Genomic DNA, 25,826 nt, shown 5'->3' with positions numbered 1-25,826 from the left:
AAACCTGCTATTAGGTTTAGTAACATACCCTAGTGAATTTAGATTTTTGACCCATTTAGGATCCTGTATGCTAGAAATTTTATTTTATTTATTTTTTTAACATCTTTATTGGAGTATAATTGCTTTACAATGGTGTGTTAGTTTCTGCTTTATAACAAAGTGAATCAGTTATACATATACATATGTTCCCATATCTCTTCCCTCCTGCATCTCCCTCCCTCCCATCCTCCACATCCCACCCCTCTAGGTGGTCACAAAGCACCGACCTGATCTCCCTGTGCTATGTGGCTGCTTCCCACTAGCTATCGATTTTACGTTTGGTAGTGTATATATGTCCATGCCACTCTCTCACCTTCTTACAGCTTACCCTTCCCCCTCCCCATATCCTCAAGTCCGATCTCTAGTAGGTCTGTGTCTTTATTCCCATCTTGCCCCTAGGTTCTTCATGACCTTATTTTTTTTTCTTTCTTAGATTCCATATATATGTGTTAGCATACGGTATTTGTTTTTCTCTTTCTGACTTACGTCACTCTGTATGATAGGCTCTAGGTCCTTCCACCTCACTACAAATAACTCAATTTCGTTTCCTTTTATGGCTGAGTAATATTCCATTGTATATATGTGCCACATCTTCTTTATCCATTCATCTGTTGATGGACACTTCAGTTGCTTCCATGTCCTGGCTATTGTAAATAGAGCTGCAATGAACATTTTGGTACATGACTCTTTTTGAATTATGGTTTTCTCAGGGTATATGCCCAGTAGTGGGATTGCTGGGTCATATGGTAGTTCTATTTTTAGTTTTTTAAGGAACCTCCATCCTGTTCTCCATAGTGACTGTATCAATTTACATTCCCACCAACAGTGCAAGAGGGTTCCCTTTTTCCACACCCTCTCCAGCATTTATTGTTTGTAGATTTTTTGATGATGGCCATTCTGACTGGTGTGAGATGAAATCTCATTATAGTTTTGATTTGCATTTCTCTAATGATTAATGATGTTGAGCATTGTTTCATGTGTTTGTTGGCAATCTGTATATCTTCTTTGGAGAAATGTCTATTTAGGTTTTCTGCCCACTTTTGGATTGGGTTTTTTTTTTTTTGTTTTTTTTTTTTCTTTTTGCGGTATGCGGGCCTCTCACTGTTGTGGCCTCTCCCGTTGCGGAGCACAGGCTCCGGACGCGCAGGCCCAGCGGCCATGGCTCACGGGCCCAGCCGCTCCGCGGCATATGGTATCCTCCCAGACCGGGGCACGAACCCGTATCCCCTGCATCGGCAGGCGGACTCTCAACCACTGCGCCACCAGGGAGGCCCTGGATTGGGTTTTTTGTATTTTGATATTGAGCTGCATGAGCTGCTTATAAAATTTGGAGATTAATCCTTTGTCAGTTGTTTCACTTGCAAATATTTTCTCCCATTGTGAGGGTTGTCTTCTTGCCTTGTTTATGGTTTCCTTTGCTATGAAAAAGCTTTTAAGCTTCATTAGGTCCCATGTGTTTATTTTTGTTTTTATTTCCATTTCTCTAGGAGATGGGTCGAAAAGGATCTTGCTGTGATTTATGTCATAGAGTGTTCTGCCTATGCTTTCCTCTAAGAGTTTTAGAGTGTCTGGCCTTGCATTTAGGTCTTTAATCCATTTTGAATTTATTTTTGTGTATGGTGTTAGAGAGTGTTCTAATTTCATTCTTTTACATGTAGCTGTCCAGTTTTCCCAGCACCAATTATTGAAGAGGCTGTCTTTTCTCCATTGTATATTCTTGCCTCCTTTATCAAACACAAGGTGACCATATGTTTGTGGGTTTATCTCTGGGCTTTGTATCTTGTTCCATTGATCTATATTTCTGTTTTTGTGCCAGTACCATACTGTCTCGATAACTTTGTAGTATAGTCTGAAGTCAGGGAGCCAGATTCCTCCAGCGCTGTTTTTCTTTCTCAAGATTGCTTTGGCTATTCGGGGTCTTTTGTGTTTCCATACAAATTGTGAAGTTTTTTGTTCTAGTTCTGTGAAAAATGCCATTGGTAATTTGATAGGGATTGCATTAAATCTGTAGATTGCTTTGGGTAGTATAGTCATTTTCATAATGTTCATTCTTCCAATCCAAGAACATGGTATATCTCTCCATCTGTTGGTATCATCTTTAATTTCTTTCATCAGTGTCTTATAGTTTTCTACATACAGGTCTTTTGTCTCCTTAGGCAGGTTTATTACTAGGTATTTTATTCCTTTTGTTGCAGTGGTAAATGGGAGTGTTTCCTTAATTTCTCTTTCAGATTTTTCATCATTAGTGTATAGGAATGCAAGAGATTTCTGTGCATTAATTTCGTATCCTGCTACTTTACCAAATTCATTGATTAGCTCTTGTAGTTTTCTGGTGGTATCTTTAGGATTCTCTATGTATAGTATTATGTTATCTGAAAACAGTGACAGTTTTACTTCTTTTCCAATTTGTATTCCTTTTATTTCTTTTTCTTTTCTGATTGCTGTGGTGAAAACTTCCAAAACTATGTTGAATAATAGTAGTGAGAGTGGGCAACCTTGTCTTGTTCCTGATATTAGTGGAAATGATTTCAGCTTTTCAGCATTGAGAACGATGTTGGCTGTGGGTTTGTCATATATGGCCTTTATTATGTTGAGGTAAGTTCCCTCTGTGCCTACTTTCTGGAGGGTTTTTATCATAAATGGGTATTGAATTTTGTCAAAAGCTTTTTCTGCAGCTATTGAGATGATCATATGGTTTTTATCCTTCGGTTTGTTAATATGGTGTATCACATTGATTGATTTGCGTATACTGAAGAATCCTTGCATTCCTAGGATAAACCCCACTTGATCATGGTGTATGATCCTTTTAATGTGCTGTTGGATTCTGTTTGCTAGTATTTTGTTGAGGATTTTTGCATCTATGTTCATCAGTGATATTGGTCTGTAGTTTTCTTTGTGACATCTTTGTCTGGTTTTGATATCACGGTGCTGGTGGTCTCATAGAATGAGTTTGGGACTGTTCCTCCCTCTGCTGTATTTTGGAAGAGTTTGAGAAGGATAGGTGTTAGCTCTTCTCTAAATGTTTGATAGAATTCGCCTGTGAAGCCATCTGGTCCTGGGCTTTTGTTTGCTGGAAGATTTTTAATCACAGTCTCAATTTCAGTGCTTGTGATTGGTCTGTTTATATTTTCTATTTCTTCCTGGTTAAGTCTCAGAAGGTTGTGCTTTTCTAAGAATTTATCCATTCCTTTCAGGTTGTCCATTTTATGGGCATAAGTTGCTTGTAGTAATCTCTCATGATTCTTTGTATGTCTGCAGTGTCAGTTGTTACTTCTCCTTTTTCATTTCTAATTCTATTGATTTGAGTCTTCTCTCTTTGTTTTTTTGATGAGACTGGCTAATGGTTTATCAATTTTGTTTATCTTCTGAAGGAACCAGCTTTTGGTTTTATTGATCTTTGCTATTGTTTCCTTCATTTCTTTTTCATTTATTTCTGATCTGAGCTTTATGATTTCTTTCTTTCTGCTAACTTTGGGGTTTTATGGTTCTTCTTTCTCTGATTGCTTTAGGTGTAAGGTTAGGTTGTTTATTTGAGATGTTTGTTTCTTGAGGTAGAATTGTATTGCTATAGTCTTCTCTCTTAGAACTGCTTTTGTTGCAACCCATAGGTTTTGGGTTGTCGTGTTTTCATTGTCATTTGTTCCTAGGTATTTTTGATTTCCTCTTTGATTTCTACAGTGATCTCTTGGTTATTAAGTAGTGTATTGTTAGCCTCCATGTGTTTGTATTTTTTTACAGATTTTTTCCTGTAATTGATATCTAATCTCATAACGTTGTGGTCGGAAAAGATACTTGATAGGATTTCAATTTTCTTAAATTTACCAAGGCTTGATTTGTGACCCAAGACATGATCTCTCCTGAAGAATGTTCCATGAGCACTTGAGAAGAAAGTGTATTCTGTTGTTTATGAATGGAATGTCCTATAAGTATCAGTTAAGTCCATCTTGTTTAGTGTATCATTTAAAGCTGTGTTTCCTTATTTATTTTCATTTTGGATGATCTGTCCATTGGTGAAAGTGGGGTGTTAAAGTCCCCTGCTATGATTGTTCTGTTACTGTCAATTTCCCCTTTTATGGCTGTTACCATTTGCCTTATGTACTGAGGTGCTTCTATGTTGGGTGCCTAAATATTTACAATTGTTATATCTTCTTCTTGGATTGATCCCTTGATCATTATGTAGTGTCCTTCTTTGTTTCTTGTAATAGTCTTTATTATACAGTCTATTTTGTCTGATATGAGAATTGCTACTCCAGCTTTCTTTTGATTTCCATTTGCATGGATTATCTTTTTCCATCCCCTCACTTTCAGTCTGTATGTGTCCCTAACTCAGAAGTGGGTCTCTTGTAGACAGCATATATATGGGTCTTGTTTTTTATCCATTTAGCCAGTCTATGTCTTTTGGTTTGAGCATTTAATCCATTTACATTCAAGGTTCTTATTGATAATGTATGTTCGTATTACCATTTTCTTAATTGTTTTGGTTTGTTATTGTAGGTCTTTTCCTTCTCTTGTGTTTCCTGCCTAGAGAAGTTCCTTAAGAATTTGTTGTAAAGCTGTTTTGCTGGTACTGAGTTCTCTTAGCTTTCGCTTGTCTGTAAAGGTTTTCATTTCTGTGTCAAATCTGAATGAGATGCTTGCTGGGTAGAGTAATCTTGGTTGTAGGTTTTTCCCTTTCATCACTTTAAATATGTCCTGCCACTCCCTTCTGGCTTGAAGAGTTTTTGATGAAAGATCAGCTGTTAACCTTATGGGGATTCCCTTGTATGTTATTTGTTGTTTTCCCCTTGCTGTTTTAAATAAATTTTTCTTTGTGTTTAATTTTTGATAGTTTGATTAATATGTGTCTTGGTGTGTTTCTCCTTGGATTTATCCTGTATGGGACTCTCTGCACTTCCTGGACTTAATTAACTATTTCCTTTCCCATATTAGGGAAGTTTCCAACTATAATCTCTTCAAATATTTTCTCAGTCCCTTTCTTTTTCTCTTCTTCTTCTCGGACCCCTATAGTTTGAATGTTGGTGCATTTAATTTTGTCCCAGAGGTCCCTGAGACTGTCCTCAATTCTTTTCATTCTTTTTTCTTTATTCTGCTCTGCAGTAGTTATTTCCACTATTTTATTTTCCAGGTCACTTATCCGTTCTTCTGCCTCAGTTATTCTGCTATTGATTCCTTCCAGAGAATTTTAAATTTCATTTATTGTTGTTCATCATTGTTTATTTGCTCTTTAGTTCTTCTAGTTCCTTGTTAAATGTTTCTTGTGTTTTCTCCATTCTGTTTCCAAGATTTTGGATCATCTTTACTATCATTACTCTGAATTGTTTTTCAGGTAGACTGCCTATTTCCTGTTCATTCTTTTGGTCTGGTGGGTTTTTACCTTGCTCATTCATCTGCTATGTGTTTCTCTGTCTTCTCATTTTGCTTAACTTACTGTGTTTGGGGTCTCCTTTTCGCAGGTTGCAGGTTCGTAATTCCTGTTGTTTTTGGTGTCTGCCCCCAGTTGCTAAGGTTGGTTCAGTGGGTTGTGTAGGCTTCCTGGTGGAGGGGACTAGTGCCTGTGTTCTGGTGGATGAGCATGGGTCTTGTCTTTCTGGTGGGCAGGACCACATCCAGTGGTGTGTTTTGGTGTGTCTGTGACCTTATGATTTTAAGCTGCCTCTTTGCTAATGGGTGGGGTTGTGTTCCTTTCTTGCTGGTTGTTTGGCATAGGGTGTCCAGCACTGTAGCTTGCTGGTTGTTGAGTGGAGCTGGGTCTTAGTGTTGAGATGAAGATCTCCGGGAGAGCTTTTGCCATTTGATATTCATGGAGCTGGGAGGTCTCTGGTGGACCAATGTCCTGAACTCAGCTCTCCCACCTCAGAGGCATAAGCCTGACACCCAACTGGAGCACCGAGACCCTGTCAGCTATATGGCTCAGAAGGAAAGGGAGGAAAAAAAAAGGAAGAAAAAAAGTAATAATAAAATAGTTATTAAAATAAAAAATAATTATTAAAAATAAAAAAAATTAAAAAGTAATAAAAAAAGAAGAAAAAGAAAGAAAGAAGAGAGCAACCATACCAAAAAATAAACCCCCAATGATAACAAGTGCTAAAAATTATACTTAAAAAAAAAAATCCCCAAACGGACAGACAGAACCCTAGGACAAATGGTAAATGCAAAGGTATACAGACAAAATCACACACAGAAGCATACACATACACACTCACAAAAAGAGAGAAAGAAAATAATATATATATTGTTGCTCCCTAAGTCCACCATCTCAATTTTGGGATGATTCGTTGTCTATTCAGGTGTTCCACAGATGCAGGGTACATGAAGTTGATTGTGGAGATTTAATCCTCTGCTCCTGAGGCTGCTGGGAGAGATTTCCCTTTCTCTCTTTGTTCGCACAGCACCTGGGGTTCCGCTTTCGATATGGCCCCGCCTCTGCGTGTAGGTCGTCTGAGGGCTTCTCTTCCCTCCTCAGACAGGACGGGGTTAAAGGAGCAGCTGCTTCCGGGGCTCTGGCTCACTCAGGCCGGGGAGGAGGGGTACGGAGGCGGGGCGAGCCTGCGGCAGCGGCAGAGGCCAGCATGACGTTGCACCAGCCTGAGGCGCGCCGTGCATTCTCCCGGGGAAGTTGTTCCTGGATCATGGGACCCTGGCAGTGGCGGGTTGCACAGGCTCCCAGGAGGGGCGGTGTGGAGAGTGACCTGCGCTCGCACACGGGCTTCTTAGTGGCTGCAGGAGCAGCCTTAGCGTCTCATGCCCGTCTCTGGTGTCCGGGCTGATCGTCACGGCTCACTCCCGTCTCTGGAGCTCCTTTAAGCGGCGCTCTGAATCCCCTCCCCTCGCGCACCAGGAAACGAGGCAAGATCTTGCCTCTTCGGCAGCTCCAGACTTTTTCCCGGACTCCCTCCTGGCTAGCTGTGGCGCACTAATCCCTTCAGGCTGTGTTCACGCAGCCAACCCCAGTCCTCTCCCTGCGCTCCGACCGAAGCCCGAGCCTCAGCTCCCAGCCCCGCCCGTCCTGGCAGGTGAGCAGACAAGCGTCTCGGGCTGTTGAGTGCTGGTTTCCCCGATCCTCTGTGCCGGAATCTCTCCGCTTTGCCCTCCGCACCCCTGTTGCTGCGCTCTCCTCTGTGGCTCCGAAGCTTCCCCGCTGCCACCCGCAGTCTCCGCCCGCGAAGGGGCTTCCTAGTGTGTGGACGCCTTTCCTCTTTCACAGCTCCCTCCCACACGTGCAGGTCCCGTCCCTATTCTTTTGTCTCTGTTTATCCTTTTTTCTTTTGCCCTACCCAGGTACGTGGGGACGTGGGAGTTTCTTGCCTTTTGGGAGGTCTGAGGTCTTCTGCCAGCGTTCAGTGTATGTTCTGTAGGCGTTGTTCCACATGTAGATGCATTTCTGATGTATTTGTGGGGAGGAAGGTGGTCTCCACGTCTTACTCTTCCGCCATCTTGAAGGCCTCTCAGCTGCTTTTTCAAACAAGAATCCAGTCAAGGTTCACAATTACATTTAGTTGTTGTGGCAGATTACTCTTTTTTTTTTTTTTTTTTGGCGTTACTTGGGCCTTCCACTGCTGTGGCCTCTCCCGTCGTGGAGCACAGGCTCCGGACGCACAGGCTCAGCGGCCATGGCTCACGGGCCCAGCCACTTTGCGGCATGTGGGATCTTCCCAGACCGGGGCACGAACCCGCGTCCCCTGCATCGGCAGGCGGACTCCCAACCACTGCGCCACCAGGGAAGCCCCAGATTACTCTTTTAATTTAAAATAGTCTTAAATTTTTTCCATGACTTTTTGTAGAGACCAGGCCAGTTACATTATGGAATGCCTCAATTTGTATGATTGTTTCCACAAAGTATAGTTCAACGTGTACCTTTATCCCCTATATATCCCATAGAATAGAAGTAATGTCTGGAGGACACGTTCTGGATGCGGAAGGCTATAGTGTAGAGCAGTGGTTGTCGAAGTGTGGTCCCCAAATCAGCAGCAGCAGCATCACTTCATAATTCTCTACAGATGCACATTCTTGCCCCATACAACATCTACTGAATTAGAAACTCAGGGTGGACCCAGGAGGCTATGTTTTAACAAGCCTCTCAGGTGATTCTGATGCATACTCCCACCAGAGAACAACCAGTGTAGAGGCAAGAACACAAGGTTTAGGATCAGATTCTCCTGGATTTGAACACCAGCTCTGCTAGTAATTACAATTTTTATTTTGGACATGAATTTGCTTCACCTTTCTGTTTTTTTAAATGGGGGTAATATCTTCCTTTGGCTGTTAGGATGCTTAATGTGCAAACCATTGCAACACCTGATTTTACACATATCAGCTGCATGATAAGTTAGACTGTTCTATTGGTCAGCCACTTCCTTGTTTTTTCTTTTAGTTCATGTAAAAGCTAATGCTCAAACTGAATGTTTACTGGATTAGTGGGGGTAAGCCATGCTGTGGTAGGAAAGGAATCTCGGGATAGAAAATCCCCACTCTTAAAAATAGCTAATACACCCAGCAACAAGCAATATATGGTATCTCCCATCTCTTTTTCAGGGCTAGAGAGTTTTTCAGGTGTGAGGAGGATAGCTGATTGCTACCTTTAGTGCTTTACATTTCTTTCATATCAAACCTCTAAAAACAAAATTAGGGAAGAAAGGATAGGGAGAGTATTTCATTGTGTTTGAAATTTTTTCTTCTTAATTCACATTCTTAATTCATAGAAAGGCTGACTATAAGCCTCCCCAAAATTGGCAGCATAACCCTAATCAATCTCCTAATTTTCTACAAACCAAACATTTATAATAAAATTAATAAAACTCACTATGTAAGTTTTTAAAACTTGTGCCTTATAGTTTTTATAGTTGTTATATTTGTTCTTACTGTGACATGCACATTTAGGACTCTAAATTCTTTTATTGGAAATAAACTATTCTTGAAAATGTTTATAAAGCAATTGTAACACCACATTTTTATTTTATTATTCTTAACCCTAAAATGAGAAAGAAATCAATTGTATTCCAAATAGATTGAGAAACAAGGACAACTTAAAGTTTCTTCAAATTCCAGGAACAAAATTAAAAGACACAATTGGAAGAAATATTTGCAATACATACAATAGGCAAAAGTTAATGCCCATTATCTCGAAGGACTCCTATAAATCAATTTGAAAACTAGTCACAAAAGATATGGACATTTATAGAAGGAAAAAAATGTGATGTCTAACAATCAGCCTCACTAGTGAGCAAGTAAGTGCAAATTAAAACAATGAGATACCATTTTCATCCTGCAGGTAGACAAACACCGAAAAGGTTGGTGAAGTTGAGGGGAGAAAAGAGCACAACTCATACTCTTCCAAGAAAGTTGAACCAGGGTAAACTGGTTCAACTTTCTTGGAAGGTCATATGGCAGTATGACAGGATCCACCCATATATAAAATGTGCAATGCATTCAACACAGCAATTAAATTTGAAATCTCTCTCCTACAGAAGTATTTGCACACATGAACAAAAATATATGTATAAAGTGCTAATTGAAACTTTTTGTAATAGAAAAAACAGAAAATCTAAATGGTCACTCATAGAATGTTAGCTTATGGCACATCCATACAATATGAACAATTGGATTTAGAATCATTCCATGGTATATTTTGAGTACAAAAAATATGTTGTGGAGTAATATAATGCAGATTAATGACAAAATTAGAATTTTGTCAGCAGACAAATCTTTGTGTATATATATGTGTGTGAGTGCACGTGCATATGCACATAGGGGGCTGGAAGCATACATACAAAACTCATAACAGTGATACTTCTGATATAAGGAATTGGACAGGTCAAAGGGAGATTTCACTTTTTACTATTTTCTTGTTTATATTCATCAAAAGTAAAATGTGAGCTTTTTGTAATTAAAAATGTAGAAAGAATCTGGGGTGATGAAAAAAGACATGGGAGACTTGGGTTAGCCACTTGTGAAGGGAACGATGCCATGAACCCCTCTCCTAAGGCAGAGGCTGTGTGCTCCCTGCTGCCTGTGAGTTGGCAAGAGCTCAGACTGTGGGCTTTGCTGGCCCAACAGGTGCTGGTACATTCCATCACTATCCTGGCATTGGGCCTTCTGGAGAGGAATAAACAAAGTAATGACAGTCTCTAGAAGATACCATAAGAAATTCAAGCTTTGAGGACTAGCCTTTGCGCTCCAAAGCTAGGTAAGATGTAGATTCTTGTGATCTAGGATTTGTTTATTTTGTGTCTTTGAAGTTAATGCCAAGAATCCAAGAGGTTTAAACTGTCCTAAATATTTTTTCCTCATTGGGTCTATTAGTCCATTTACAGATGCATGTGCCTATCTGAAAAAAGAAAAATGATCCATTTCCGCACATGAGACTGAGTATCTTAATTATAAAAATTTCCACTTGGATTCTGCTGGTAACTAAATTGATTGCGCATTTTGTTCTCAGAGTTTTGAGACGTGTATTGTATTAAAGAATTTGCCTCAAAACCTTAGACACACCTAAGGCACTATATCTGAAAGAAAATTTGAGTTTGAGGTTAGGTATCACGGCAATTTTGACCGATTGAACTATTTATCTAAATGATTGCTCAAAACCCAGAGAGCTATGCTCTAGACTTTTTCCTTTATAGCATTATTTCATTGTTTTAAAATGTTGAATAAACATTTAAAAAATACTAATTTAGAATTTTTCTTTTAGACTTTGCATTTGCGAATAATGTAGACAAGTAAGTGATTTTTAAACTTTACCTTTTCTTATCAGATTATTTCATAATTGTGTTGATTCCCTAGATTATTCCCATTTCCCAAAATGGATTTTAATGGGTTAAAAAAATGACTAACTCTTCAATAGATCAGAAAAATTGCTGTCTTCCTATGATATATGAGTTCAAACTATGTATTCATATTTGACATATTTAGATATTTTAATATTTTTATTATAACCTAAAATAAATGAAGATGTGGGGTGAGGTGGAGGGAGAAGTTAGACAAAAAAGTTAAAAAAGAAAAAGACAAAATCTTGAAAGTAAGCATAAAAAAAAACCACTTAAGAATTACCTGATATTATAAATGAAGGTCTTTACTTCCTTATTTACTGTTCCCCTAAATATGTTCAGTGAGAGCAATTATTAACATTTTATATTCACTGGAATTTATATTTTCAAAAGAAATAGTTCATACAACTATGAAAAACATTAAATTTATGAATATTGATGAATTTTAAAATCATCATTCTGTTTTAATATTGCACTTAGGAATTTTTTCTTTTTTTTTTTTTAAAGAAGACGTTGGGGGTAGGAGTTTATTAATTAACTAATTAATTTTTGCTGTGTTGGTTCTTAGTTTCTGTGCGAGGGCTTTCTCTAGTTGTGGCAAGCAGGGGCCACTCTTCATCGTGGTGCGCAGGCCTCTCACTATCGTGACCCTCTCTTGTTGCGGAGCACAGGCTCCAGACGCACAGGCTCAGTAGTTGTGGCTCACGGGCCTAGTTGCTCCGCGGAATGTGGAATCCTCCCAGACCAGGGCTCGAACCCGTGTCCCCTGCATTAGCAGGCAGATTCTCAACCACTGCGCCACCAGGGAAGCCCTGGATTCAGTCTTTTTTTTTTTTTTTTTTTTTTTTAATTTTTTATTAGTTTCTGCTTTATAACAAAGTGAATCAGTCATACACATACATCTGTTCCCACATCCCTTCCCTCATGCATCTCCCTCCCTCCCACCCTCCCCATCCCACCCCTCCAGGCGGTCACAAAGCACCGAGCTGATCTCCCTGTGCCATGCGGCCGCTTCCCACCATCTATCTACCCCACGTTTGGTAGTGTATATATGTCCATGCCTCTCTTTCGCTTTGTCACAGCTTACCCTTCCCCCTCCCCATATCCTCAAGTCCATTCTCAAGTAGGTCTGTGTCTTTATTCCCGTTTTACCCCTAGGTTCTTCATGCCATTTTTTTTTTTTAAATTCCGTATATGTGTGTTAGCATACGGTATTTGTCTTTCTCTTTCTGACTTACTTCACTCTGTATGACAGACTCTAGGTCTAGCCACCTCATTACAAATAGCTCAGTTTCGTTTCTTTTTATGGCTGAGTAATATTCCATTGTATATATGTGCCACATCTTCTTTATCCATTCATCCGATGATGGACACTTAGGTTGTTTCCAGCTCCGGGCTATTGTGAATAGAGCTGCAATGAACATTTTGGTACATGTCTCTTTTTGAATTATGGTTTTCTCAGGGTATATGCCTAGTAGTGGGATTGCTGGGTCATATGGTAGTTCTATTTGTAGTTTTTTAAGGAACCTCCATACTGTTCTCCATAGTGGCTGTACCAATTCACATTCCCACCAGCAGTGCAAGAGTGTTCCCTTTTCTCCACACCCTCTCCAGCATTTATTGTTTCTAGATTTCTTGATGATGGCCATTCTGACTGGTGTGAGATGATATCTCATTGTAGTTTTGATTTGCATTTCTCTGATGATTAATCATGTTGAGCATTCTTTCATGTGTTTGTTGGCAGTCTGTATATCTTCTTTGGAGAAATGCCTATTTAAGTCTTCTGCCCATTTTTGGATTGGGTTGTTTGTTTTTTTGCTATTGAGCTGCATGAGCTGTTTATAAATTTTGGAGATTAATCCTTTGTCAGTTGCTTCATTTGCAAATATTTTCTCCCATTCTGAGGGTTGTCTTTTGGTCTTGTTTATGGTTTCCTTTGCTGTGCAAAAGCTTTGAAGTTTCATTAGGTCCCATTTGTTTATCTTTGTTTTTATTTCCATTTCTCTAGGAGGTGGGTCCAAAAGGATCTTGCTGTGATTTATGTCATAGAGTGTTCTACCTATGTTTTCCTCTAAGAGTTTGATAGTTTCTGGCCTTACATTTAAGTCTTTAATCCATTTTGAGCTTATTTTTGTGTATGGTGTTAGGGAATGATCTAATCTCAGACTTTTACATGTCCTTGTCCAGTTTTCCCAGCACCACTCACTGAAGAGGCTGTCCTTTCTCCACTGTACATTCCTGCCTCCTCTATCAAAGACAAGTTGGCCATATGTGCATGGGTTTATCTCTGGGCTTTCTATCCTGATCCACTGATCTATCTTTCTGTTTTTATGCCAGTACCACACTGTCTTAATTACTGTAGCTTTGTAGTATAGTCTGAAGTCAGGGAGCCTGATTCCTCCAGCTCCGTTTTTCGTTCTCAAGATTGCTTTGGCTATTCGGGGTCTTTTGTTTTTCCAAACAAATTTTGAAATTTTTTGTTCTAGTTCTGTGAAAAATGCCAGTGGTAGTTTGATAGGGATTGCATTGAATCTGTAGATTGCTTTGGGTAGTACAGTCATTTTCACAATATTGATTCTTCCAATCCAGGAGCATGGTATATCTCTCCATCTATTTGTATCTTCTTTAATTTCTTTCATCAGTGTCTTATAATTTTCTGCATACAGGTCTTTTGTCTCCTTAGGTAGGTTTATTCCTAGATATTTTATTCTTTTTGTTGCAATGGTAAATGGGAGTGTTTTCTTGATTTCATTTTCAGATTTTTCATCATTAGTGTACAGGAATGCCAGAGATTTCTGTACATTAATTTTGTATCCTGCTACCTTACCAAATTCATTGATTAGCTCTAGTAGTTTTTCGGTAGCATCTTTAGGATTCTCTATGTACAGTATCATGTCATCTGCAAACAGTGACAGCTTTACTTCTTCTTTTCCGATTTGGATTCCTTTTATTTCCTTTTCTTCTCTGATTGCTGTGGCTAAAACTTCCAAAACTATGTTGAATAAGAGTGGTGAGAGTGGGCAACCTTGTCTTGTTCCTGATCTTAGTGGAAATGGTTTCAGTTTTTCACCATTGAGGACAATGTTGGCTGTGGGTTTGTCATATATGGCCTTTATTATGTTGAGGAAAGATCCCTCTATGCCTACTTTCTGCAGGGTTTTTATCATAAATGGGTGTTGAATTTTGTCGAAAGCTTTCTCTGCATCTATTGAGATGATCATATGGTTTTTCTCCTTCAACTTGTTAATATGGTGTATCACATTGATTGATTTGCGTATATTGAAGAATCCTTGCATTCCTGGAATAAACCCCACTTGATCATGGTGTATGATCCTTTTAATATGCTGTTGGATTCTGTTTGCTAGTATTTTATTGAGGATTTTTGCATCTATGTTCATCAGTGATATTGGCCTGTAGTTTTCTTTCTTTGTGACATCCTTGCCTGGTTTTGGTATCAAGGTGATGGTGGCCTCGTAGAATGAGTTTGGGAGTGTTCCTTCCTCTGATATTGTTTGGAAGAGTTTGAGAAGGATAGGTGTTAGCTCTTCTCTAAACGTTTGATAGAATTCGCCTGTGAAGCCATCTGGTCCTGGGCTTTTGTTTGATGGAAGATTTTTAATCACAGTTTCAATTTCAGTGCTTGTGATTGGTCTATTCATATTTTCTATTTCTTCCTGAGTCAGTCTTGGCAGGTTGTGCATTTCTAAGAATTTGTCCATTTCTTCCAGGTTGTCCATTTTATTGGCATAGAGTTGCTTATAGTAATCTCTCATGATCTTTTGTATTTCTGCAGTGTCAGTTGTTACTTCTCCTTTTTCATTTCTAATTCTATTGATTTGAGTCTTCTCCCTTCTTGATGAGTCTGGCTAATGGTTTGTCAATTTTGTTTATCTTCTCAAAGAACCAGCTTTTAGTTTGGTTGATCTTTGCTATCGTTTCCTTCATTTCTTTTTCATTTATTTCTGATCTGATCCTTATGATTTCTTTCCTTCTGCTAGCTTTGGGGGTTTTTTGTTCTTCTTTCTCTAATTGCTTTAGGTGCAGGGTCAGGTTGTTTACTCGAAATGTTTCCTGTTTCTTAAGGTGGGATTGTATTGCCATAAACTTCTCCCTTAGAACTGCTTTTGCTGCGTCCCATAGGTTTTGGGTCGTCGTGTCTCCATTGTCATTTGTTTCTAGGTATTTTTTAATTTCCTCTTTGATTTCTTCAGTGATCACTTCGTTATTGAGTAGTGTATTGTTTAGCCTCCATGTGTTTGTATTTTTTACAGATCTTTTCCTGTAATTGATGTCTAGTCTCATAGCATTGTGGTCGGAAAAGATACTTGATACAATTTCAATTTTCCTAAATTTACCAAGGCTTGATTTGTGACCCAAGATATGATCTATCCTGGAGAATGTTCCATGAGCACTTGAGAAAAATGTGTATTCTGTTGTTTTTGGATGGAATGTCCTATAAATATCAACTAAGTCCATCTTGTTTAATGTATCATTTAAAGCTTGTGTTTCCTTATTTATTTTCATTTTGGATGATCTGTCCATTGGTGAAAGTGGGGTGTTAAAGTCCCCTACTATGATTGTGTTACTGTCGATTTCCCCTTTTATGGCTGTTAGTATTTGCCTTATGTATTGAGGTGCTCCTATGTTGGGTGCATAAATATTTACAATTGTTATATCTTCTTCTTGGATCGATCCCTTTATCGTTATGTAGTGTCCTTCTTTGTCTCTTCTAATAGTCTTTATTTTAAAGTCTATTTTGTCTGATATGAGAATTGCTACTCCAGCTTTCTTTTGATTTCCATTTGCATGGAATATCTTTTTCCATCCCCTTACTTTCAATCTGTATGTGTCTCGAGGTCTGAAGTGGGTCTCTTGTAGACAGCATATATATGGGTCTTGTTTTTGTATCCATTCAGCCAATCTGTGTCTTTTGGTGGGAGCATTTAGTCCATTTACATTTAAGGTAATTATTGATATGTATGTTCCTATTCCCATTTCCTTAATTGCTTTGGGTTGTTATTGTAGGTATATTCCTTCTGTTGTGCTTCTTGCCTAGAGAAGTTCCTTTAGCATTTGTTGTAGAGCTGGTTTGGTGGTGCTGAACTCTCTCAGCTTTTGCTTGTCTGTAAACGTTTTAATTTCTCCATCAAATCTGAATGAGATCCTTGCTGGGTAGAGTAATCTTGGTTGCAGGTTTCTCTCCTTCATCACTTTAATTATGTCCTGCCACTCCCTTCTGGCTTGTAGAGTTTCTGCTGAGAGATCAGCTGTTATCCTGATGGGGATTCCCTTGTGTGTTATTTGTTGTTTTTGCCTTGCTGCTTTTAATATGATTTCTTTGTGTTTACTTTTTGACAGTTTGATTAATATGTGTCTTGGTGTATTTCTCCTTGGATTTATTCTGTATGGGACTCTCTGTGCCTCCTGGACTTGATTAACTATTTCCTTTCCCATATTGGGGAAGTTTTCAACTATAATCTCTTCAAATATTTTCTCAGTCCCTTTCTTTTTCTCTTCTTCTTCTGGAACCCCTATAATTCGAATGTTGGTGCGTTTAATGTTGTCCCAGAGGTCTCTGAGACTGTCCTCTGTTCTTTTCATTCTTTTTTCTTTATTTTGCTCTGCATCAGTTATTTCCACTATTTTATCTTCCACCTCACTTATCCGTTCTTCTGCCTCAGTTATTCTGCTATTGATCCCATCTAGAGTATTTTTCATTTCATTTATTGTGTTTTTAATCGATGCTTGATTCATCTTTAGTTCTTCTAGGTCCTTGTTAACTGTTTCTTGCATTTTGTCTATTCTATTTCCAAGATTATGGATCTTGGAAATAGAATCTTGGATCAGCTTTACTATCATTATTCTGAATTCTTTTTCAGGTAGACTGCCTATTACCTCTTCATTTGTTAGGTCTGGTAGGTTTTTATCTTGCTCCTTCACCTGCTGTGTGTTTTTCTGTCTTCTCATTTTGCTTATGTTACTGTGTTTGGGGTCTCCTTTTTGCAGGCTGTAGATTCGTAGTTCCCGTTGTTTTTGGTGTCTGACCCCAGTGGCTAAGGTTGTTTCAGTAGGTTGTGTAGGCTTCCTGGTGGGGGGTACTAGAGCCTGTGTTCTGGTGGTTGAGGCTCGATCTTGTCTTTCTGGGGGACAGGTCCACGTCTGGTGGTGTGTTTTGGGGTGCCTATTGCCTTATTATGTTTTTAGGTAGCCTCTCTGCTAATGGGTGGGGTTGTGTTCCTGCCTTGCTAGTTGCTTTGCATAGGGTGACCAGCACTGTAGCTTGCTGGTCGTTGACTGAAGCTGGGTGCTGGTGTTGGGATGGAGATCTCTGGGAGATTTTCGCTGCTTGATATTATGTGGAGCTGGGAGGTCTCTTGTGGACCCGTGTCCTGAAGTTGGCTCTCCCACTTCAGAGGCACAGCACTGGCTCCTGGCTGCAGCACCAAGAGCCTTTCATCCACCCGGCTCAGAATAACAGGGAGAAAAGGTAGAGAGAAAGAATTAGTAGAAGAAAGAAAGAGAGAGGGAAAGAAAGGAAGAAGGGAAGAAAGGAAGGAAGGAAGGAAGAAAGAAAGGAGGGAGGGAGGGAGGATGGAAAGAAAGAAGGAAAGAAAGGAGGAAGGGAGGGAGGAATGAAAGCAAAAGGAAGAGTGAATGGAAGAAGGGAGGGAGGGAGGAAGGAAAGAAAGAAAGAAAGACAGGAGGGAGGGAGGGAGGAAGGAAAGAAAAAGAAAGTGGAACGAAGAAGGGTGGGAGGGAGGGAGGGAGGAAAGAAGAAAGAAGGAAAGGAGGAGCGGAGGGAGGGAGGGAGGAAGGGAAGGTAGGAAAAAAAGAAAGAGCAGGTAAAGTAAATTAGAATAAAGTATGAAATATAGTAGCGTTATTAAAATTAGAAAGTAATTATTGAAAAAAAAAAAAAACGGACCGATAGAACCCTGGGACATATGGTGGAAGCAAAGCTATACAGAGAGAATCTTACACAGAAGATTACACATACACATTCACAAAAAGAGAGCAGGAGGGGGAAAAATCAAAAATCTTGCTCTCCAAGTCCACCTCCTCAATTTGGAATAATTCGTTGTAAAAAGAGGAAAAGGGGGGAAAGTCTTAAATCTTGTCCTCAAAGTCCACTTCCTCAATTTGGGATGATTCGCTGTCCATTCATGCACTCCACAGACGCAGGGCACATCAAATGGACCGTGGAGCTTTAATCCGCTGCCTCCGAGACTGCACAGAGAGATTCCCCTGTCTCTGCTCTCACAGCTCCCGGGTCTCAGCCTTGGACCCGGCCCCGCCTCTGTGCGTAGGTCGCCGGAGGGCGTCCGTTCTTCGCTCAGACAGGACGGGTTTAAAGGAGCCACTGATTCGGGGGCTCTGGCTCACTCAGGCAGAGGGGAGGGAGGGGCGCGCAGTGTGGGGCGGGCCTGCGGCGGCAGAGGTCGGCGTGACGTTGCAGCAGCCCGTGGCGCTCCGTGCGCTTTACCGGGAAAGCCGTCCCCGGGTCTCGGGACCCCGGCAGTGGCGGGGTGCACAGGCCCCCCGGAAGGCGGGGCGGACAGCGACCCGCGCCCGCACACAGGCCCCGCGGCGGCGGGCGTCGGCGGCGGGCCGCGGCGTCGGCGGCGGCGGCGGCGGGCGTCGGCGTCGGCGGCGTCGGCGGCGGGCCGCAGCGGCGGCGGCGGCGGGCCGCGTCGGCAGCGGCGTCGGCGGCGGGCGTTGGCGGCGGGCCGCGGCGGCGGCGGCGGCGGCGGCGGCGGCGGGCCGCGGCGTCGGCGGCGTCGGCGGCGGGCCGCAGCGGCGTCGGCGGCGGGCCGCGTCGGCAGCGGCGTCGGCGGCGGCGGCGGCGTCGGCGGCGTCGGCGGCGGGCCGCGGCGGCGTCGGCGGCGTCGGCGGCGGGCTGCGGCGTCGGCGGCGTCGGCGGCGGGCCGCGGCGGCGGGCCGCGGGCGGCGTCGGCGGCAGCGGCGGCGGCCGCCCACGCCCGTCTCCGAGGTCCGCGCCTTACCCGCGGCTCGCGCCTGTCTCCGGCGCTTCCCAAAGCAGCCTTTTTAATGCCCTCTCCTCGCGCACCAGGAAACAAAAGGGAAAAAACTCTCTTGCCTCTTCGGCAGCTCCAGACCCTTTCCCCGGACTCCCTCCGGGCTAGCCGTGGTGCACTAACCCCTTCAGGCTCTCTTCCTGCCGCCAGCCCCAGTCCTCTCCCTGCGCTCTGACTGAAAGCCGATACCCGAGCCTCAGCTCCCAGCCCCCCCCCCCCCGCCACGGCGGCCGAGCAGACAAGCCTCTCGGGCTGGTGAGTGCCTGAGGGCACCGATCCTCTGTGGCGGAATCTCCGCTTTGCCCTCCACACCCCTGTTGCTGTGCTCTCCTCCGCTACTCCGAAGCTTTCCCCCTCCGCCACCTGCAGTCTCCGCCCGCGAAGGGGCTTGTAGTGTGTAGAAACCTTCCCTCCTTCACGGCTCCCTCCCACTGGTGCAGGTCCCGTCCCTATCCTTTTGTCTCTGTTTATTCTTTTTTCTTTTGTCCTACCCAGGTATATGGGGGAGTTTCTTGCCTTTTGAGGGGTCTGAGGTCTTCTGTCAGCATTCAGTAGGTGTTCTGTAGGAGTTGTTCCACGTGTAGATGAATTTCTGATGTATCTGTGGGGAGGAAGGTGATCTCCGCGTCTTACTCTTCCGCCATCTTCCTCCGGGGTCCCTGGATTCAGTCTTGAAAAACAGTATCTCCAAGCACTTTTACAAAATATAGTATAATGTAGTTATATAATAATTAACTATTATTAATAATAATTATAATTAAGTTATAATAACGTTTCAATAAAATGTACATAAGATCCTAATATGCATATGATATCTATATAAATATTTTAATCATTTCATTTAACCACTGATTTGAAATATGAATGCTTGAATATGTGAGACCTATTATAGCTGATCCCAAATATGTTCACTCTGCTTTTAAAATAAACAATATATACAATAAAAATGGTGTTACTTGTCCTGAAAGTGATTTGTCAGTAGGGCCCAAAAGTTATTTGTCAGTGGTACTACACTACAGATAAACGAAAGATATGGCACTGATTCACTTAAACATTGGTCTAACTGATTTTTTTTCTGACATAATTGCCATTTTTTCAGAACTATGTTTGATGACCCAGAATATGCTGTTTTTGTAAGGTCCATGAAGCGATCAGCAATGGCTATTACCTCTCTGAACTGGGACACAGTTCCAACATGAGAGGAGAAATACCTTGAAGAGAAAGACACAGAACCTGCCCAAATGCTCACAGTTACACTGAGATAATCCTTGGGGTTTCTAGAAATCCTAGTCGTTTTCAGTTATACATTAAACTTTTCTGTGATTAGCATATTATATGTTTATTGTGGTATTATTTGAAACATTTGAATGTAAACAGAAACACCAAGGAAAAATAATTCCTACATTTTATCTTAAGTTTCTTTTGAAGTAAAACATGTATATAGAAATGTATACAAGTCATAAGTGTTTTGCTCAAAAAAATTTCAAAAAATGAACATGTTCATGTAACAGGCATCCTAGATCGAGAAATGGAACCTTACCAGCACTCTAAAAACCTCCTCATTCCTGTTACCAGTCCAATGACCTATTACTATCCACCCATCCTCCTGATTTCTAAGCCATATATTTGTTGTGTCTGTTTTTGAAAGGCATATAAATGGAATCATAGAAGTTGAATAACTTTTTCTGGCTTCTTGTACTCAACATTATAAAATTGTAAAATTGACCATGTTGTTGCCAACAGCAATAATTCCATTGTCCTCATTGCTATATAGTATTCCTTTGTATGACTACAATATATCGTATGACTTTCACTCTCACCTTTGGAGGCATATGCCAGTTCTGGGTGTGGGTTTATGATCTGTGGTTGGCCTACACCAAAGCACTCTGCTAGAGGGAAGGGAAAACAGAAAAGCTTTCAGCAGTTGCCTTGTGCTGGGACACAAAACCGGACATGTAAGGTAACCCAAAAGGCATTGCTGATCTTCACCAGCTAAGCTAAAGTGCTAGATCTAAAGCTTATAAAAAGCAGAGGGACATTTCCCCTTATTTGATGGTGCCTAGACACTATCACACTGTACCACAGACACACTGGAGAAGTGGGGCTGAAATCAAAACAAGCAAGAGATGAAAACCCTAGAGGGAGTAGTGAACTGTCACCGAGAATCTGTGATCTCCTTCCCCCTGTGGGCGCTTGTGATTCTGTGCACAGCCAGAATCTGCGAAGTCCAGTATGGTCCCTGGCAGAAGGTTGCAGCTGAGGAAAAGAAAAAGTTTGGTATTGATGTAGGTGAATGGCTGCTATTAAGGAAAAATGATGGTGTGTTGCTTCCAAGATTAGGTCATAGAAAGAATCAAAGTCTTCTCTTCCTCTCTCTCCTTATCACTTATTCTGCAGGAAGCCAGCTGCCACGTCATGAGGACACTTACGCAGTCTTCTGGAGAGATCCATGTGGTGAGGAGCTGAGGCCTACTTCCAGAAGCAAGTAAGGAGCTAAGTCCTCTGCCAACAACCAAGTGAGTTATAAGCCATCCTCCAGACCCAATTAACTACCTTGCAAGCAGATCTTCTAGATCCAGTTTAAGCCACAGATGACTGCATCCCTGGCTGAAAGCTTCACAGCACCCTCCTGAGAAACCCCAAGCCAGAACCACCCCATTAAGCTGCTTCTATTTCTGGCTGCAGAAACTGTATGAGATAATGCTTATTGATGCTTCAAGCTGATCAATTTTGGGGTAATTTACTACATAGTAATAGATTAGTAATACAATAACCCAGCCTAATCCATGGTGCTAGAAGTATTTGTTGTAAGCAAGGATGCCTTGTGAAGCCCCTGTCAAGCTGAGAGGTATCACAGTGCAGTCTTCAAGGGTCATACGGCAGCAGAGAGCTAGTTACTGGTCAAATAGTAGTTTCTAGGCATGCTACTGCATTCATTCTAGAACTGGGAGCCTGAATTGAACTCATCATGAACTGAGTACCATTGGACCCACCAAGCAATAATGTTGGGCAGGTAAAGCAACAATCCATTTCATGATGGAAATGGTATATGTTGGCTCAGATTTAAGATGGCTCATAAACTGCATAAGCAGTATTAATTTTTAATTAGATTGCAAATTGTAAATTGAGGATGCGATATTGTAATCTCCAGGTTAACCACTAAAGAATAGTAAAAGAATGTGTAGTCTGATGTTTTATTTTATAAACTTATTTATTTTATTTATTTATTTTTGGCTGAGTTGGGTCTTCGTTGCTGCGTGCGGGCTTCCTCTAGTTGTGGCGAGCAGGGGCTACTCTTTGTTGCAGGGCACGGGCCTCATTACAGTGGCTTCTCTTGTTGCAGAGGATGGGCTCTAGGTGCGCGGGCTTCAGTAGTTGTGGCACACGGGCTTCAGTAGTTGTGGCACGCAGGCTCAGTAGTTGTGGCGCACGGGCTTAGTTGCTCTGCGGCATGTGGGATCTTCCTGAACCAGGGATCAAACCCATGTCTCCTGCATTGGCAGGCGGATTCTCAACCACTGCACCACCAGGGAAGCCCTGATATTTTATTTTTAATCCCACAATCACTGAAAAGGATGAACAATTTATTCCAATTGCAAAAATATGGCTAACAAATTTTACTTAATCTCCTTTTTAGAGAACTAATGGAAATATATCTCATTTGTACAAAGAAAAAGTTTTGCTTTAAAATGCACTCCTCAGGGGCTTCCCTGGTGGCGCAGTGGTTGAGAGTCTGCCTGCCGGTGAGGGGGACACGGGTTCGAGCCCTGGTCTGGGAGGATCCCGCATGCCGCGGAGCGGCTGGGCCCGTGAGCCACGGCTGCTGAGCCTGCGCGTCTGGAGCCTGTGCTCCGCAACGGGAGAGGCCGCGATAGTGAGAGGCCCGCTCACCATGATGAAGAGTGGCCCCCGCTTGCCACAACTAGAGAAAGCCCTCGCACAGAAACGAAGACTCAACACAGCCAAAATAAAGAAATAAATTAATAAACTCCTACCCCCAACATAAAAAAACAAAAACAAAAACGCACGCCTCAATACTAGGCACTTTTTGTTCAAGAAAGAAGGGCTACTAGTGGCCATGATTGGAAAACATTGTATGAAATACCATTTGCAGAAGAGCACAAAACAGAAGACATGATCCTTACTTAAGTAATCTAAAACTCTACCAAAATGGAACACACAATTGAGAGGGTGTTTTCAATTAAGTTCTTAGTTTTAAACAACAAAGACCCATTCAAATGGGCTCAAGTGAAAGCACATTTATTTCAGGATCCATCAGATGATCTTATAGCTAAGAAACAGAAAACACTGATACATAGATTTGTGGAGGGTTGTGGTTTCAAGCTGAGGCTCTGGAATCAGACACATCTAGCTTAGCTCTTCCACTTAGCAGTTATGTTACTTGGACAAGTTAGTTAATCTCTAGGCTTTGATTTCCTCTTATTTAAAATAATAACAATAGTTACTTCATAGAGTCTCAAGGATTAAGTTAGATCATGTATGTAACATGTTAGGTAGAGTGGCTTTCTCAAAGAAAGTGCTCAATACATGTCAGCTGTTAGAGTTGACCCTTGAACAACTTGGGTTTGAACTACTTGGGTCCACTCGTATGCAGTTTTTAAAAAATAAATATGTAGCACAGTACTACACGCTTCACAGCTGGTTGAATCCACAGATGTGAAACTGAAAATATGGAGGACTGATTGGGAAGTTATACTTGGATATCGAGGAGAGTGGGCACCCCTAACCTCTGCTTGTTAAAGAGCAGTTGTGCCTGTTAGGAACTATACCTACCATCATAGACCGAATGTTTGTGTCCCCTCAGAATTTTTATATTGAAATCTAATTCCCAATGTAATAGTACTTGGAGGTAAGGTCTTGGGGAGGTAATCAGGTCATGAGGGCGGAGTCTCATGAATGGGATTAGCATGCTTCTAAGAGGCCAGAGAGCTAGCCTGCCTTTTCTGACATATGAGGACACAGCAAGGTGGCCCTCTGTAAACCAGGAATAGGACACTCACCAAGAACTTGACCATGCTGGTACCCAGATCTCGAACTTCCAGCCTCCAGAACTGTGAGAAATAAATGTTTCCTGTTTCAACCACCCTAATCTAAGGTAATTTGTTTTAGCAGCTCAAACTAGGACACCTGGTCTATTAGCGTTCTTCAGAGGAACAGAATCAATTGGGTGCATGCCTATATAGAGAGAGCAAGTTATTTTAAGGAATTGCCTCATGCCATTGTGGAGGCTGGCAAGTCCAAAATTTGTAGGGCAGGCTGGTGTAGACTTGAAATTTAGGTATGATTTGATGTTTCAGTTTTGAGTCCCAAATCCACAGAGCAGGCATTTGTTTGCTGAAGCTTATTTTTGTCTGAGGTTGTTGGTGTTTCCATGTTGCTGGCTTCTTCCGCCTCATATCTGCTATATATGAGGCAAAAAGAAAACCCAGAGAAAAAAACAAAGGGTCATTGCCTGGATCCTGAGGGGCCTAGCCAATCTGCCCTCTTCTGATTATTTTATGTATAATGTTTAGGGTTTTTAGTTTTACTTAGTATGAGGAATAAGGAAAAGTATGTCTACTCCATCTTCCCAGAAGCAGAAGTGTTCAGATTTCTTTTTTTAAACGTAGTTGAATTTGTTTCCTTTTGTGGCTTCTGAGTTTAGTGTCACATTTAGGAAGAACTTCTTCATGCCAAAGTCATTAAGAATTTTATCATGGTTTCTTCTGGAATTGATAATTTTTTTCACATTTAAATGTTATCCATTTGGAATCATCTTGTGATTAAGTAGTTTTATGTGAGTTTATGAACTAGCTAGCTACATTGCCCTGAATTGATCAATTACACAGCTACCTGATTTATTCTAGACAAATTAAGATCACCATTTAAAAAGATGCCTTTATTGATTTATAAAACTAGAACTTAGTCCTTAAAGGCCATAGAAACTAGGCTAGATCCACCTTTTGGCTGGGGTGGGGGCAGAATCTCCTGTTTACCTGCTAAAGTAATTATTATGAGAAGAAATCTGCTTTTTCCAAAATTAAGATCTTGCTTTTTGTCTATGCAAATGATGCTTTAATATCACCTTAGTTTACATAAGCATGCATTAATCTCTATACAATTTCGAGCAAATAAGAGTTTTTCCAAAATAAACATCAGTAAAGAGATGCAAAAACACCTTGTACTGAGCTTCTTTTCCAACCAAAATAACTATAATCTAATCCAAAACTTGATGTGCCTTTGTACTTTTTCTAAGAGCATATAAATCTCAAAATTTTTAATTTATGTGCCTTCATTTTCCTTTGTTATATTTACATATATTTAATTTTTGAAATTTGATCCCATTTGTTTTCTAGTTGTCACAAGATATATTACTAATTCTTTGTTTCTGATTTATAGAAAGCCAGATGAGAAATTTGCTCATGTAACCAAACTCCATAAACCCAGTGTAGACTGTGTCAGAGCCCAGTGGAGTCAACATTTTCCCCTCCTTTTAACCCTCTCTTGTCTGTCTGCTCAGTGGCTACATTCTCTCAGGTACCTCTACATGTCAGCTCTAGCAGCTCTGGAACTGAATCCCTGTAATTTATAATTGTCCCAAGGGAGAAACAAACAAACAAACATCCTCCCTCTTTGGCTTCAGGAATGTAAAATTTCTGAAAAGTATTCTTATTGGCCTAGTTGTAAACCATGAGAACTGGAAGACATCTACCTCCCGCTCAAGAAGGGGACTGATTTGCTTCAGAAGCAGGGGAGATGATCCTGAGAAGATAAAAACACTGCAAGAACATCTACTTTAAGAATTTCTATTAAGTTTAATATCCAATAATATTAAAACTCAAGTAAACTCATATACATCATGATGACTAAAATCACTCATCTGTTTAAGAGCCTAGGGATTATCTACCACATCCTGTAAAATAATGGCTTGTCTTCAGAGCTCTATTATTATCTTACATCTGCAGAGAAACTACAGTGATGGTAACAT

The 25,826-nt window shown here is 41.2% G+C and overlaps 1 protein-coding gene across 1 annotated transcript in view; it reads left to right on the top strand.

The window, feature by feature from the left end:
• Positions 1 to 20,103, top strand: part of LRRC72 (leucine rich repeat containing 72) — a gene marked incomplete at both ends in the record, with an annotated part of 49,954 nt that extends 29,851 nt beyond the window's left edge. Inside the window, 3 exon segments of the mRNA XM_082632225.1 lie at positions 10,727 to 10,754; positions 19,938 to 20,034; positions 20,038 to 20,103. Of these exon segments, the coding sequence (XP_082488351.1) occupies positions 10,727 to 10,754; positions 19,938 to 20,034; positions 20,038 to 20,103 (191 nt within the window).
• Positions 20,104 to 25,826: the final 5,723 nt, after the last annotated feature.

This window comes from Mesoplodon mirus, assembly GCF_964341445.2.
Source record: "Mesoplodon mirus genome assembly, chromosome: 9".
NCBI classification, from domain to species: Eukaryota; Metazoa; Chordata; class Mammalia; order Artiodactyla; family Ziphiidae; genus Mesoplodon; species Mesoplodon mirus.
The sequence above is the reverse complement of the archived record's forward strand: the minus strand, read 5'-3'. Positions and strand labels throughout refer to the sequence as shown.